Source organism: Panthera onca, chromosome A3 (assembly GCF_046562875.1).
Source record: "Panthera onca isolate mPanOnc1 chromosome A3, mPanOnc1 haplotype 2, whole genome shotgun sequence".
Classification (NCBI taxonomy): Eukaryota; Metazoa; Chordata; class Mammalia; order Carnivora; family Felidae; genus Panthera; species Panthera onca.
The window spans coordinates 112,026,725-112,042,854 of NC_138341.1; the positions used below are offsets into that span (position 1 = coordinate 112,026,725).

The 16,130-nt window shown below is 44.7% G+C and overlaps 1 protein-coding gene across 1 annotated transcript in view; it reads right to left on the bottom strand.

The window, feature by feature from the left end:
* The window catches only part of RAD21L1 (RAD21 cohesin complex component like 1), a 28,684-nt gene extending 20,732 nt beyond the window's left edge, over window positions 1–7,952 (bottom strand). The window contains exons 1-4 of the mRNA XM_060614156.3: window positions 7,846–7,952; window positions 5,518–5,692; window positions 3,781–3,910; window positions 1,982–2,075 (exon numbers count right to left, since the gene is read on the bottom strand). Coding sequence (XP_060470139.1) covers window positions 1,982–2,075; window positions 3,781–3,910; window positions 5,518–5,661 — 368 coding nt within the window. The 5' untranslated portion in view covers window positions 5,662–5,692; window positions 7,846–7,952. The remainder of the gene's footprint in view (window positions 1–1,981; window positions 2,076–3,780; window positions 3,911–5,517; window positions 5,693–7,845) is intronic.
* Window positions 7,953–16,130: the final 8,178 nt, after the last annotated feature.

Here is a 16,130-nt window from a genome sequence, read left to right on the forward strand (position 1 = left end):
GAATGTATTCTCTTCACCTCCAGGATACTACTTTCTCTTGAGTTTTTCCTTACCTCATTGGCTCCTCCTTTTCTTTCATTAGTCCTTCCTCATCTCCCAGACTACTAGCTATTAGGAATGACCCAACACTCTGTTCTCAGATCTCTCTCTCTTTTAAAATAATTACACTCACTCTCTGGGGGTTGAAATTCCATCTATATACTCACAACTCCTAAATTTATCTATCCCATCCAGACCTCCTTCCTGAATTTCAGACCCAGATATTCAACTACTTGCCTACTCCCCTTGGATGTGTAACAATCATCTCAAAACTTATGTCTAAAGCCTAATTTATCTGTGATTATAGGATGACTGTAGTCATCCTTCCTTTCTCTTTTCCTTAAGGCCATATGCAATTCTTCAGCAAATTCTGTTGGCTCTGTCTTCAAAATATATTCATAATTTGACTGTTACCACCTTGATAACATGAAGACTGAGAAGTGATTACAGACACTGTCATTTCTCACCTGGACTTCTTTTTTTTTTTTTTCTTTTTTTTTTTCTTTTTTTTGGCAGGGATAGCACCATTTATTAAGGAAGATCAAGACAAAGACCACAGGAGGGTCCCTTCGAGGACACAGAGGCCTGGCATCCTGATCCCACGTCTGTGGGCTGCTGGTGGGAAAGGCGCGTGCCCCTAGTTGGGCCCTCAGGCTCCCACAGATAGGGCAGGGCTGTCATGTCCCCTTCCTGTCCCTCCCAGCCATGAATCCTGGCATCCCCCACTCAAGGCACTAACTGTTTTCACTGCCCTTCTCCCCCCATGTACCCTGGGCCTTCACTTCCAGATCAACGGGGCTGGGTGATACGGCCTGGTGTGAGGGGGGAGACCCTTTCAGTGCTGGGCTCTGCCTGCAGCAGCTCCTGGTAAGAGGTGGGGTGGAGTTTCCCTTGCAGCCCTGAGTAGGTGTTGGGTGGGAGGGTCATCTGGACTTCTTACTGAAATAATTTTCTCATAGGCTCTCTGCTTCCTCCCTTTCCCCTTTATACTAAGTAACCTGAAGAAGCATGTTGAAATCAAGTCAGATCTGTCACTCTCCTATTCAAAACCCTCCTGTGCTCCCTATCTGAATAAAATTAAAGTCCTTACTGTGGCCTGCAACACTCAACATCATTTGCACCCCCAACTACCTCTCTGACTTCATTTCATACCACTCAGACCGTCATTTACAACACAGTCTCACTTGCCTCCTTGCTGTTCCCAGAAAAGGTCCAATATGTTCTGCCTTAGGGCCTTCTCACTTGCTCTACATGGAACGTTTTTCCCCACATTACTGAATGATTTGTTCCTATACCTCCCTCAGGTTTCAGTTCTGACCTTATTAGAAAACCCTTTCTTGAGAATCTTATCATTTTTTTCTTTATTTTCTGTTTCTTTTCATATTGCTGATCATTTACTGGCAAAGTGTATACTTCTTTGCTTATTGTCTGTCTAAAATGTAAGATTCATGCACACAGAAGCTGTTGCTCAATGTCCTCAGTGTCTAGAGCAGTGCCTGGCATATGGAAGGAACCCAATACATATTTACCGAATGAATGGAAGAACATACTGTTAATATCGCAAATTACATTCAGCAAATATGATGATACATTTTTGGTGTTATATTTCAAAATTTCACACTAAACTTAAGTCTTCTCAACTGCATGTGTATTTCAGTTCTTAACTAGAGTCCACTTGTATTCATGAAATCTGAAGATGAAAGTAAGAAAATCAAATTGAGGGTCGCCAGCATGGCTCAGTCGGTTATGCTTTCAACTCTTGATTTTACCTCAGGTCATGATCTCAGTTAGTGGGCTTGAGCCCCTGCTTGGCATTCTCTCTCTCCCTCTCTCTCTGCCCCTGCCCCACTCGCATTCCCTCTCTCCCTCTCTCTCTCAAAATCAATAAATAAACTTTTTTTAAAAGAAAATTAAATTGAAGGAAAATAAAAAAATAATTTACTTCACATTGTGGGTGTCAAAATCATGAAACTCTTCTGGCAATGTGATAGCATTGTAAGCAGCTTCAAAATTCTCTTTTGGAAGGTCAACCAGTCCTGAAAAGAATAAAAAACCACATCCAATGAGCAATAATGCTATATAAGAAACTCCCAATTCTTGCCCCTCTTCGGTCCCATTCTCTACAAACAGCCAGAGTGGTATTTAAAAATATTTAAAGAGCAATCAGCTCAGCTCATTCCCATGCTTAAAGTGATTCAGTGACTTCCCCAGTGTATTAAATAAAATTCAAATTTCTAATCAGAACCTCTGCAGCTGTACAAACCTGTCAGCATCATCGAAGGGTCTTTCCCTCACTCACTAGACTCTAGCCATACTGGCCTTTTTGTTACCTGAACAAGTTGAGCACCTTTCCCCCTCAAGACCTTTGCTCTGACAGTTCCCCTCTGCCCGGAATGCTATTCCCTCAGGGACTTTTTACATGGCTGGGTACTTCTCATTCTTCAAGTTTGAGCTTAAATTCCACCCTTTCTGAAAGGCTTTTTCTAATTAGCCTAATGCAAGTAAAGTTTTCTGCTATTTTTTGTTGTAATACTCTGTTTAGACTCCTGCATAGCACAATCATTATCTACAATTATTATAATAATTTTAAAAAACTTTTTTATTATCCGATATCCTCTCCAAACTGAAAGGGACCTTATTTGCCTTCTTTGTCCTTGTATCCCAGAGCCTTAAAATAGTGTTTGGCACAAAGTATGGCATCAATAAATATTTGTGGATCACATAAATGAAATAATTGACAAATGAACCATATTTGATATGAGTATAAATCTACATAGAGAATTTACAAATATTTTAAATAAAGAAAAACAACCTGTCAACCCTGATTCAACAAATATTAATTGAGGGAACAGTATGTTCAAGACACTGAGACAAGTACTATAAGAGATTTAGAAAATATCACAACAAAGATATTGCCTTCAAGGAACTTACAAACTAGTGTGAGAGACAAGGCCTGTACCTAAATAACCATAACACAAGGTGGAAATGATGAATGTCTTAACATTAAGTTAAAATTTGAAGCCATCATATTTATGACACATGTAAATCTCTAGCACTCTGGAAGGTCTAGACATTTTCTACAATATTTTGGGGCGCCTGGGTGTCTCAGTAGGTTAAACGTCTGACTTCACCTCAGGTCATGATCTCAAGGCTGGAGAGTCTGAGCCCCAGGTCAGGCTCTGTGCTGACAGCTCAGAGCCTAGAGCCTGCTTCAGATTCTGTGTGTGTCTCTCTCTCTTTCTGACCCTCCTCCATTCACATTCTGTCTCTCTGTCAAAAATAAATAAACGTTAAAATTTTTTTATGTTTCATAAATAGTAAGAACAACCTAAGCTACTTAGAGTCTTGAGAATTCTGAAAACAATGACAATTATGATATCTAGGCTTTGTCAATTACACTATTTCTAATTTATCTCATACAGGCAAAAATAAATGTGGTAAATTAAGCAATCCATTAAAACTGAATATCAGAATTTCTTACATAAGTAGATTTCTTATGTAAATATGCGGGAACTTTACAAGTGTTTGAAAGCACAAGCTTTTCTTGCAAACACAGGTAAAGAGCAAGGGAAAGAATATAATTTGTCCTTAACCACGGAAACTTAGAATCAGTGAAAAGGAAGTTTATATTCACATATACACGCTGGAATTACGGAGTGCCACCAATTAAAAGAGCCCACCCAAAATAAAAATGCAAAAGAGAAACAAGGTGAGTGAGACAAATCAATGTTGCAAGTATACCTGGGCGAAATGTCATCTTCATTTTAAGCAATGCTTCGTTGCAATCTGCCAAAAGATATTTTGCCTTCCTATTATAGATTCTCACAACTCCCAAAAGAAGGTGTCCTGAAGTTCGAAGTGCAATTTTCACCTTTCAAGAATTTTTAAAGCATTAGAATATTGAGAATTAGATTCATAAACCCTGTTTGAAAATTATAAAATCATAGAATTCCCTCTCTTTAAAAAGAAGACATTTTGTATTCTTTTATTTATTTATTTTTTTAATGTTTATTTATTTCTGAGACAGAGAGAGACAGAGCATGAGCAGGTAAGGGGCAGAGAGAGAGGGAGACACAGAATCCGAAGCAGGCTCCAGGCTCTGAGCTGTCAGCACAGACTGTGAGCTGAAGCCGGTTGCTCAACCGACTGAGACACTCAGGGGCCCCTTGTATTCTTATTTAGAGTGAATCATTTGGAATGCCTGTGTGGCTCAGTTGGTTAAGCGTCCCACTTCAGCTCAGGTCATGATCTCACGGTCCGTGAGCTGGAGCCGCACGTCAGGCTCTGTGCTGACAGCTCAGAGACTGGAGCCTGCTTCGGATTTTGTGTCTCCTTCTTTCTGCCCCTCCTCCCCGACCTGCACTCTGTCTCTCTCTCTCAAAAATAAACATCAAAAAAAAAAAAAAAAAAAGTGAATCACTTAACTTCTACCTCATCTTGTAAGATGATTAACCTTTGTTCTTACTCAATGAAGATAATCTAATGTGCCATCTAAGTGAAATATGTGATTATTAGTTTCACGGAAGAATATAAACTCTACAGTCAGGCAGACTTGGGTTCAAGTTTTGGCCTAGTTGCTGAGACTTGAAGTTCAATCTTCTTGAACTTCAATTTATTAATAATGGTTACAACTTATTATATACTTATTTTGTGCCAGGAGTTGTCCTAAGAGCTCTTCATGTATTACTTAATTTTGATATGAACCTCTGTTTACAGAAGAAAAAAGCCTGAGATTCAGATATGATAAGTAGCATGCCCAAAGTAAGAAAACTACCAAGAAATGGAGCAGGAATTAAGTTTGACTAACTCAAAAGTTCATGCTCTTAACTACCACACTTCACTGAGGCTCAAAGAAGCCCATCTCACAGGGTTGATGTGAAGATTAAATGATCTAATGAGTGTAAAGTCTAGCCCAGTGCCTGACACATGGAAAGTTTTCAATTATTATTCATCCTTCTTGCAAGCAGAAAAAATACTTACCTTCTAAAAATATTAAAATAATATTTTAATGCAAATTCTAATATCTTACAGTATTTTATTATGAACATAGTACTGTATGAAGTGTTTTCATATATATTTTGATTTATACTCATTCTTTTTTTCTATTCTCCATATTCATTCACTCACTATTTTTTTAAGAAATACTTATTTGGTACCTACTGTGTCTACAGTATTTTGCTAAGGGAATAAGAAAGGATTACAAAACATGTACAAAATATGACCTTCCTCCTTCAGGGTCTAATCTATTTATGATAAACATATGAAAACAGTTAATTACCCACAGAAATTGACATATGTTTGTGCTCAGGTAATAAATGTTATAGGAATTAAAGAAGACCATTTCAAAAGTAAAACTTCCAAAAAAAAAAAAAAAGCAAAACTTCCTTGGAGATGCATTTTCTGATAGAACATATTTTAGTTCCTTTCCTCTCCATAAATCATGCCAAATACATATTATAATCTGAATCAATAACATACCTTAGGTGAAATGATTCTTTCAATGGTTATCTCTAGATTGCATTCAAATACATGAGCCTTTGTGAGTTTCTTCTCCCAGTGAGCTGCAAGCCAGATTTTGGCCAACGGCCCTCGCTTACTCATAAGCACATGTGTGTAGAACATGTTGCCTGTATTCCTGAGGGGTATTTAACAACTAGAGAGAACATTAAAAAATATTTAAATTTTGATTACAAAAACATTTCAGTGCTATTTCTTAGCAAAAGCACTTTTTATCATTTCTGTAACAGATTATCTTCCAGTTGAAGCTATTATTCAATTCAGTTTCTTGTAAAGAAGCCATTATGTAAAATACAAAATTATAAACTAATGAGAACCCTATTAGATTGTGAACCACACCCGATTTACATGTGTTCTGATCACTGATGGTTTCCTACATTCTACTTACTTTTTCCTACAAAGAATTTAAGTTCTCTTATTAATAAGGTCAAATAAATAGAGGCGGAGGCCTGGGAAAAATAGGATGGAAATAGGGAAAAAACAACAGAACAGGAAAAGGCACACAAAAACTAAGAAAAGTGAACACATGTCACCTCTTTTCTAAAACTTAGGACTTTGAGAAATGTTGGACTATTGATTTATAACCAGGTGTTGAATTTCTTTGTTTTCTTCAAGATACTCTGGTTTAGTCAGCAATTTATTAACTTCTGAAGTTAAAATAATGGAATTCCAAAGGACTATAAAGTGGAAAAATGAAGGAAACAGAAACTAAAGGAAAAGAATCAAAAGGCAAGAAAGAAAACAAGAATCAAATTTAAACGTTTTCAAACAAGAATGGTGAAAAAAAAACTTCACCTAGAACTAAAACAATTTATGCACATTTCTACAAATTGTAGTATCTTTGAGAATATCATAAGGCTCCTCTAAGCAAAGGGATATTATAATACTTTGACTTCTAGTGAAGAATCAGATTATTGCTCATGTAAGAAATCTTAAGCTTCCACTATAAAAGCCTTTTTGCTTGTTTTCTACTTGAATTTCTGACTAAAACAGAAAATTGAGACAAAATGAACACAAAAACAAAATCAGCCACAGAATTCAAGATTTAGGTGACTTTTGATCAATGCACATTTCCACCCCAAAAATCAAATCACTGGGCCCAAAATGAAAAGTTAGGCGATCTACCAAACCACATTCCCCAATGGTAGAGCTGGAGATTTTAATGTTTATGGCCTGTGCCTGCCTTGGTTTCACTTTATTCTTTTTACTGTTTGGTATCTTGGAATACATTCCAGTTTATCTTATAAAATTGCTCCCAGGTATATGGTTATTGATGTATTTTAAGGAAAAACAAATCTGTTTTTCAATCTGAGATATTGATTTTTCCCGAGTACATATTCTGCCCTCCCCAACGACCCCCTCCCCCCAACCTTCCTGCCACCCCTACTCTCTCTCTCTCCAAGGTTTATTTCTGGATTGGACTAGCTTGGAGCAAGGCAGAGCTGGCGAGAACCAGAGAAACGGGAACTGGGAGCCAGGGACAGGCCGCTGCTGAGAGAGGGCCCTGAGCACTGAGGGGGATGGGGGGTGGGGAGGAGGAGGGGGGAGGGGAGGGGGAGGGTAAGGAGAGAGGGGAGGAGGGTGGGAGAGGGGGAGGAAGGGGGAGGGGGACAGAGGGGAGGGGGAGGAGGGGGAAAGGAGTGGAGGGGACGAGGGGGGAGGGGGGAGGAGGGAAGGAGGGGGAAGTGGAGGGGAGGAGGGGGTAAGGAGGAGAGGAGGGGGTAAGGAGGGGAGGAGGGGGGGAGGAGGAGGGGGAAGGAGGAGAGGGGAAGGGGGAGGGCGGCCGCCCGCAGGAGGGGGTGAGGGGCGCAAGCGGAGGGGACGCTCTGGGACAGGGCGTGGGGAGGGCCAGAGGGCGAGCTCCTTCCTGGGGACAAACGGGGTGCGTGGCAAGGAAGGGGAAGGCGCTGGAGGCAAGGTGAGGGCGTCCACGGCTGTGAGGGAAGGACGGCGAGCGCCAGGGCGAGGGACGCCAAAGGCTTCCTCCACAAACGTCTCCCCAGATTTCAAGGCCGGCTAGTCAGAGAGAGCAACTGAGGCCAGAGAGGTGACCCCAGGCGCCCGGTCCTCCCCGCGAGGGGAAGAAGCGCCAGGTCACGCCTCCAGGTCACGCCTCCAGCCCGAAAGGGCTGCAGGCGACGGCGTTTCTCTCTCAGGCGCTGTCCGCGGGGATCGCGCGGCTGAGGAGCCGGCGGGGCGCGCGTGTCGGGGTGCTGGTGGCCGTGGCCCCCGTCACTCAGCCCGCCTTCAGCCCGCGGCTCCCTCCCGGCCCCTCAGACTGCGCCCTACTTTCGGCGCCGGTTGTGAGGAGAGGTGCGCCCACGCTGGGGCTAGAGGACGAGTCGCCGGGGTCCGCGCGTCGAGTCGCAGACGCCACGCTGCGGGAGCTGCCGGGCTTCAGGGAGGGCGCGGCGGAGCGATGGGCGGGGTGGCAAAGGACGGGGCGGGGTGATGGGCGGGGCGATGGGCGGAGCGGGAGGGGCGGGGCGGTAAGGGGCGATAGGCGGGGCAGTTGGCAGAGATGGGGTGGGGCGAGGGGATGGGGCGGGGAGAGGGGCGGAGACGGGCCGGGACGACACAGGCCTGACTGGCAGTCTCTGGCTTGGTGCCTCCAGTCAAGAGTTCTAACCTGGGACAGCACCGGTGGGGGGCGGGAGGGGGAGGATGACAGGGGCGGGGCCGGGCCTTACAGAACAATTCTGAAAGGTGATCTGACCCCTCTGCCAGGTCTCCCAAGGATGGACTCTCCTCTCTTTCGCTTACTACCTAAGGGGTCCCTGGAGAAGTTATTTAATCACTTGAACCTCAGGTTTTCTTATCTGTAAAATGGAAATGATGATAATAAAGGTACCTGTGCCATAGATATTGTAAGAGATAAATGAGACAAAGCATGTAAAGAACCTGATAATAATAAATGCTCAGGAAATATTAGCTATTATCACTGTTGTTATTAAAAAGATCAATCACATTGACCCGCCCTTTGGGGACAGCAATTATTTTCTTGCCTGGGGACATCACTGCTTTCAATAGCCAGAGCCAATTGCTAGAACCTAATAAAAATCATACCACAGAATAAGGATCCAAGGCTGCTTTCCTCCCTTGAGGTTCATAGTAAATACTAATAAATCTTGGAACAAAAATGGCATTCAACATATAGGTTATTTATAAGATCCCAGGCTTCTCCTGATAGGTTGTCTCATTTACTCTTGTTAAATAACACAAATTCAACCAAGTACATTTTATTTTATTTTATTTTTTAATTTTTTTTAACGTTTATTTATTTTTGAGACAGAGAGAGACACGGCATGAACGGGGGAGGGGCAGAGAGAGAGGGAGACACAGAATCCGAAGCAGGCTCCAGGCTCTGGGCCATCAGCCCAGAGCCTGACGCGGGGCTCGAACTCACGGACCTCGAGATCGTGACCTGAGCTGAAGTCGGACACTTAACCGACTGAGCCACCTAGGCGCCCCCCAAGTACATTTTAAAGATCTAACTGGCTTTATTAAATGATTCGTGAGTCAGGCTGCACTCCATCTAGCAAGTAGAAGGAAAAGTACCAAACAGGTTTTGGAAGAGCAGTGTGGCAAGAAAGTTAGCAAAAGAAAAGTATTGTTTCAGGCAAGCTCGCTTTCCTTTAGGGGCAAGAGCGAGCGGTCTTAATGTGCCCTCATCTTTTTGGGGGCAGGGGGTGGAGAGGGCCCCTGCAGCACACTCAGTGGCACCCGTCAGAAAATTCCTGACTGACCAGTTACGACTACATTTCTGGGGGAGGTTGCAACTTCAAATAGCTTACGCATGAAGTCCTGGTTTGGGGACTTGGCCTCAGCGACGTCATTTTAGGCCTATGGAAAGGGTCTCTTCAAGCAACCTCACAAGGTAGATGTTAGTTTTCCTCCTTTTGCAATGAGGAAATGGCCCAGAGAGAGGTGACCTGTCCTGGGTAACGTAGCTGGCAATGGTAGAGACAGGATTCCAACAGGTCGAACAGACAGGTCCATCCAGCTCCCATTTTCCCACCTCAGGGGGTGGGGTCGCAGCAACCATTCAAGGAGATACCTAGGAGACGCTTTTTTTTTTTTTTAGTTTTTATTTTTTGATTTTGAGAGACAGAGAGAGAGCAAGAGGGGGAGGAGCAGAGAGAGAGGAAGAATCTCAAGAAGGATCTGTGTTATCGGCACAGAGCTGGATGCTGGCTTTGAACTCATGGGCCATGAGATCACGACCTGAGCTGAAACCAAGAGTCAGATGCTTAACCGACTGAGCCACCCACACGCCCCTGGGAGACCCTCTTGATGCCCACCTCACCTCTACTGAATTTGAGTCAGCCCCCAAAATAACCTTCAAACCACTACCTCTACCCATCCCACCCTAGTCTAAGCCATCTCTCTCCTGGGGAAGGCCCACCAGCTGCCTTAGCAATGTCCTCAGCGATGTCACCTGCCTCCCTGAAGCCCAGCATCCATGCCGAAACTGGAGCAGTCTTTGAGAAATATAAATCAAATCATGTAACCCCCGTCCTCGTCCATTAAAGCCCTTTAAGTTTTCCTGTTGCTCTTAGAATCGAGTCCTAACTCCCTCCTAACAACTGCAGGGGCCTGCCTAGTGTCCCCCTTACTTATTTTCTAGCTTCATTTCATAGGGTAGATTTATCTCGACAATAGTGAAGCCTCAGGTTCGGGACCCTTGCTTGCAGGGGCCCTGGAGGAGACATAGCACCTGGGTGTACGTTCTTGTAAATGTTGTAGAAGTAAGATATTTAACTGTAATCCTTTAAGATTGATGTCTCTTTCCACTCCGGCTCTCCATCCAGTGGCAGTGGAGTACCTGAAGGATGTAGCTGTTAACCTTAAAAATAAAAACTGCCAGTTATTCCACCAGCAAAAGACTGGTTTATTTGGGAATAAAAGAGAATCGCAACCTGGGACAAATAAGCTGTAGCCGAACTGTAGGCATGCCTGGGGAACAAGTGAGAGGCACGCGGTTTTTTGTTGGTTGGTTGGTTGGTTGGTTTTGTTTTTTGAGAGAGAGAGACAGCAGGGGAGAGGGGCAGAGAGAGAGAGAGAGAGAGAGAGAGAGAGAGAGAATCCCTTGCAGGCTCCATGCTCAGTGCGGAGCCTGACAACACTGAGATCATGACCTGAGCCAAAATCAAGAGTCAGACGCTTATCCAACTGAGCCACTCGGGTGCCCCACGGCACACTTTTTTAAGGAGAAAGGGGGTAAGAAAGGGGAAGGTGGGTATGAACTAAAAGTCCATTGGAGTAAACTGGGAGTTTGAAGTACGGTGGCTTTTTATGGGCTGAGCTGTTGCTGGGGGATAAGGAAAGGGTCTCTTCATCCAGCTGGAATAGTAGAGTAGTATCCATGTCCAAGGTCAAGTCCATGGCTCTTCCTGCGGGGTCTGCAATTGACTACAAGTAGTAGGGCATGAGAGCTCCCCTTGCCCAAACCTCTCAACTCCATTTTAGCGAGGTTTCCCGTTATTAATTTTCACACAGCTAAGGCAGAGTTGTGTCAGGCATACATTCAATTTTGGTTCAGAGATATTTTGGACTGAATGTTTGTGTCTCCCCCATCCCAAATTCATATGTTGAAATCCTCACCCCCAATGTGATGGTATGAAGAGGTGGGGCTCTGGGAGGTGATTAGGCCATGACGATGGAACTCTCATGAATGAGATTAGTGCCCTTACAAAAGAGATCCTGCAGAGCTCCCTCACCCCTGCGGCCACGTGAGGACACAGCGAGAAGAGGTGTCTCTGAACCAGGAAGCAGGGTCTTGCCAGACACAGAATGTATTAGCACCTTAATCTTGGACTTCCCAGCCTCCAGAACTGTAAGAAACAAATGTTTGCTTTTTAAGCCACCCGGCCTGTGGTTAGTTTGTTACAGCAGCCCGAAAAGACTAAGACAAGAGGGATCTGTTTATGTGGTTCACAGTTGCCTTCGTCTACAGCAAGGTCAGGAAAACTCCTCCTGGCCACTGCGGACTCATCCTACACTGTGACACGAGGTGCCAGCCTTCCGACATCTTAGGGCCCAGCATCAAGAGTATGTACATAGTGGGTGGGACACGAGATTTGAAACATAACAGAGCCAGAAGCTAGTCTCCAAAAAACTCTCCCAATCATCAAACATACTAAACTATAAGCAAAAGATCTGGTTCTCAGCTGAGTCTCGTTAAAGCAGAAGTTCTTTATACTGTCAGAAATATATTGGGCAGTGAAGCCTATGCGATTAAACATGCACGGAGTGGTTTCCCTTCCCTTCTAGTAAGAATGGCAGAAACTAGAAATAGCAGAGTCCTGGGTTTATAGGTCGTGTGTCAAACACGTAGCAGTATTATAAATAGCTAGCACATCCTTGTGGGAAATTGGATGTTTCATGACCTCGCTGTATTGGGTCCTGTCGTCCTTAGCATTTCTGCCCTAGCGATGTCTGGAGCTTATCGATGAAATGGCCTGCAGATCATAATAAAAGTAGTAATTCGTTGAGAGGAATAGGTACAACCATACACCAAATGTTACCTCGCTTGAATTTAAATAAATACATTTAAAAAAAAAAGAAGAAGAATTAGGTACATTTGAAATCAAAGTACTGAATAGACTTGGATTGTTTAATAATCTAGTTAATTGAAAGGAGTGAATTACAAAATTCACTGGAAAAAGATTAAAATGTCTCACTTATTTGACGTGAAATACTGACAAGGATAAAGATTTCTTTTTGTGGCGGGGCGGGGGGGGAGGGTGATATTGACAAACTGGTTAGGGTGCTTTCAACTCAGAGTATTTAAAATTAGGCACTAACTGGGGCCCCTGCATGGCTCTGACTCTTGATTTCCGCTCAGGTCATGATCTCACAGTTTGTGAGATTGCACATCGGGCCCTGCACTGACAATGTGGAACCAGCTTGGGAATCTTTGTCTTCCTCTCTCTCTCTGCCCCTACCCTGCTCGTGCATGCAGTCAAGGGCATGCTCGATGTCTCTCTCTCTCTCAAAAATACACAAATGAACATTAAAAAAAAATTAGCCACGACTGTACATCAGAAGACTCCCAGCTCATACATAAGAGAAATTTATGTATGACAAATATGATAATAATCTGAAATTTTTACATGGCATTAAGCTCTACAACTTAAAGAAAATTGTTTAAATTGTCCCCCCCAAAAGTTAATTAATCCTGTAAAGACTGAATTATCTTCTATGTCTTTACAGAAAGACAAAAAAAAAAAAACGCTGCTTTATGACGGGGTGATCAAAGAATACACAGCAAAAAATGTAGAGAAAAATTATTATAGAACTATATCATGCAGCTAATTAATAAAAAATTTTATTCAATGTCTCTAAAATGTATGATGCTATTGGTCAGCTTTATAAACTCTGTAATTTGTTATTTCTTCTGTCATTCTCTTAAAAATTCCCTCTCTAACCTAGTTCTGTATTTATGACTTGTATTCTGTTTCTTTAAGAAAAAAAGTATCCGAGATCTTTTATAAAAGCTTCAGGCCCCACAAAACCTGGTCCTATCCCTGATCAACCCTGTTCCCCTTGCTTCCTATATTCTAGCCACATTGGATTCCCTCTGTGCTCACTGCTTAAGAAAGTGCCTGGCACATAGTAATACCAGAAAAATATTTGTAGATGGATGAATGACTCAGAAACTGGAATGCTAGAATGTTAAGTCCATGAAAATATACATTTTGTCTGTTTGAGTCATTGCTACATTCCCACATCCAGAATACTGCCTGGCTTAGAGCAGGTGCACAATTCATATTTTTAAAAACGAATCCAGGCCTAAAGATAATGCTTCTTTCCATTGCCTCCAATTATTCCCAGCTTACAAAGCACTTTCTCAAGATCCTCTCCATAGCTCAGAGAGGTGTAATTTGTCATTTCAGAGTTAAGGTTAAAGGGAGGATCAGAGGAGGAGAAGGGACTTGCCCCAGGTCACTCATCAGTGGCAGAACTGAAATTCAAACCCAGACTTCAAGGACCAGAAGGCCTCATCCTCTGAGGCCCTCCCAATAAGATGTCCCACAACAGGAAAACGGACGATAAAGGAGCCTGTCCTATAACCCAGAGCGGGCAGGTTCCGGAGGAATTACTCGGCATGGACACCAGGTGGCGCCCATGTATAGAGTGGTTACCCCAGGCTGATGGCCCTTGAGAAGGAACGCAAAACGTTTGTCAAAAGTCAAACTTTGAACAGCCCGTTTAATTTGTTCTCAACTGTCCTTCTTTTGCTTCCTTGGCCATTGCTCTTTGGACATGACTAGAAAAAGTCTTTTCCTCCTGGGTAGGGAAGCACCCAGTTGTCCACACCTCCTGTGTGTTTCTCCTTTATTTAGATATAGAACACTTCTGGCACTTCCGGTTACCAAATGTGTGGTTTCCCCCCACCCCCCACCCCCCACTCCAAGCAATTCTCCATGACACCAGCTGGGTGGCCTACAGTTTAACTAAGTTTGACCCTATATACCGGGAGATCCCACAGGTGAAGGGCTCGATTGTGCCCACCCCACTTCGCACGATCATGTTGACTCATTTCATTCGCTCAATAGCCCTACGAGATCATTTCTGTTACGATCCCCACTTGATAGAGGAGCAAACAAAGCAAGAAGAGTTATTTGCCTAAAGTCACAGAGTTAGTAAGTAGCAGGCCTGGGATTCAAACCCAGGCAGCCTGGTGTCAAAGCCCTCACTCCTAATCACTATATTACCCCTATGTATCGATGGGGATGATGAATGAGAAAGAGACGTGGTAGGAGGAGGCAGAGGAGGAGGAGGAGGAGGAGGAGAAAAGAAAGCTCCTTGACTCTAACAACCTCCAATGTGTCCAGGGGTCAAAATCTGAGCGAACCAATCCGATTCCCTCTGTGCAGACTCTGCCGTAGAGAAATAGCAGAGGGCGAAATCTTTTGCCGTTGGAGTGGAGACCGAAAAGATGCAAAGACCAGAAAGTAAAGCCCAGGCATAGTTATGGGAAGCTGAAGCCACAAGGTAGGTCAGAACAATCCCGAGGCCCCCACCCAGAAGGTCTGATTCAGCAGGCTGGGTGGGACCCAGATGTCAGCATTTCTAATGGGTGCCTGGGGAGCTTCCCACGAGGGACTGACGGGACCCACTCTGACAAGGCGAGTAGCAGGTCTGTGGAAGGAGAATGAACTGGTGTTTGATGGGGTGGTACTCCCTCCCCTATGCTTCCCACATTTCCCAGCCTTTTGCTGGGGCAGACCGCATGACTAATTCTGGCCAATGGGCTGTGGGCAGAAGAGACATACATCAATCACGTCTTGGCTAAAGTATCAAAGAGCCAGTGTGCGGCTCTCCAAATGTATCTTCCCTGCCATGGCATCGGGTGACCTTCCAGTCAGCTAGGTCCCCTGACCACCCTACACATGAGACAGGTGGGGTGAGCAAGAAGTGAACCTCGGTTGGGTTGAGGCCCCGAGATCTCAAGGTTTGCCTGTCACAGCCGTGGAGCTGAGCCCACCCGTCAGTACCACACTGTGACACTGCCGTGCTGGAGCCACAGAATGAACTCTTGCACATCCAGACCTGTCCTTCACCTCCGAGCGTTCCTGCCCTTGGCCGGTGATGACATCCGACCTCTCCTATCATGCCACCTGTCTTTACTATAAGCCCCACCTGAGTTAGTGCCTCTGCCTGGCAGCCAGTGTGCCCAGCCAGAAGACCCCCAGCCTTCTTGGCGTGGTGGCTTTAAGACATGTCTCCGGACTCGTTGACACCCTCCCCCCAAGAGGTGGAGTGTAATTCTCTTCCTCTTGAGTAGGAGCTGGTCTTAGTGTCTGGGTCCTACCGCACAGAATGCAGTGCATGTGACACCGTGTGACTTCCAGAGCTACAGCAGAAAGGCTAGAGAGCTTCCCTCTTGGCTCCGTTTGGATGCTTGTTCCTGAAACCAGCTACCATGCTGGGAGGCCGTAGGGAGAGGTCCCGCGTAGGTATCTCAGCTGATAGCCCCCGTGAAGGTCCCAGGCAACAGCCAGCATCTGCTGCCAGACCCATGCCTTTGAGGTGAATGGGGTCACAGCCACCATGCGACAGCAACCACTTGAGGGACCGACAGCAAGAGTCGCCAGCTGAGCCCAGGCAATCCCCAGGAACACGGGAAATGCGACCTACCGTGATCATGACAGGTTGTTGCAATGAGAAAATGATTGTTGTTGTTTTACACTGGGGGGCAGTTTGGTACACACCAGTATGTAGCCACCACACCCGGGCTCTGCAAGGTGTCACCCCTGGCCCAGGACTGGAAGCTCTGGCGTCACGTAAAGGTGAGCCTCTGGCCATTTCTCATTCGTCACAGTGTAAGTCCCGGGCTGCCTGCCCTAAACCACTCTGGCTGTCACATCTTCAATGGCTCTTCTCCCCGCTCCTCATTTTTTGGCTTCCAACCTCATCATCCTTTTTCACATTACCTCCTCTCCTCCCCCTTGGATGCGAGGCTTGGGTGTATACTCCTGTGTTGGCTGCGTTAGCTGAGAAAACCCTGGATTTTCCTTTCTGAGACCAGGATCCACATGCCTCCTCTGGTGCCTACCGTCTGTTTT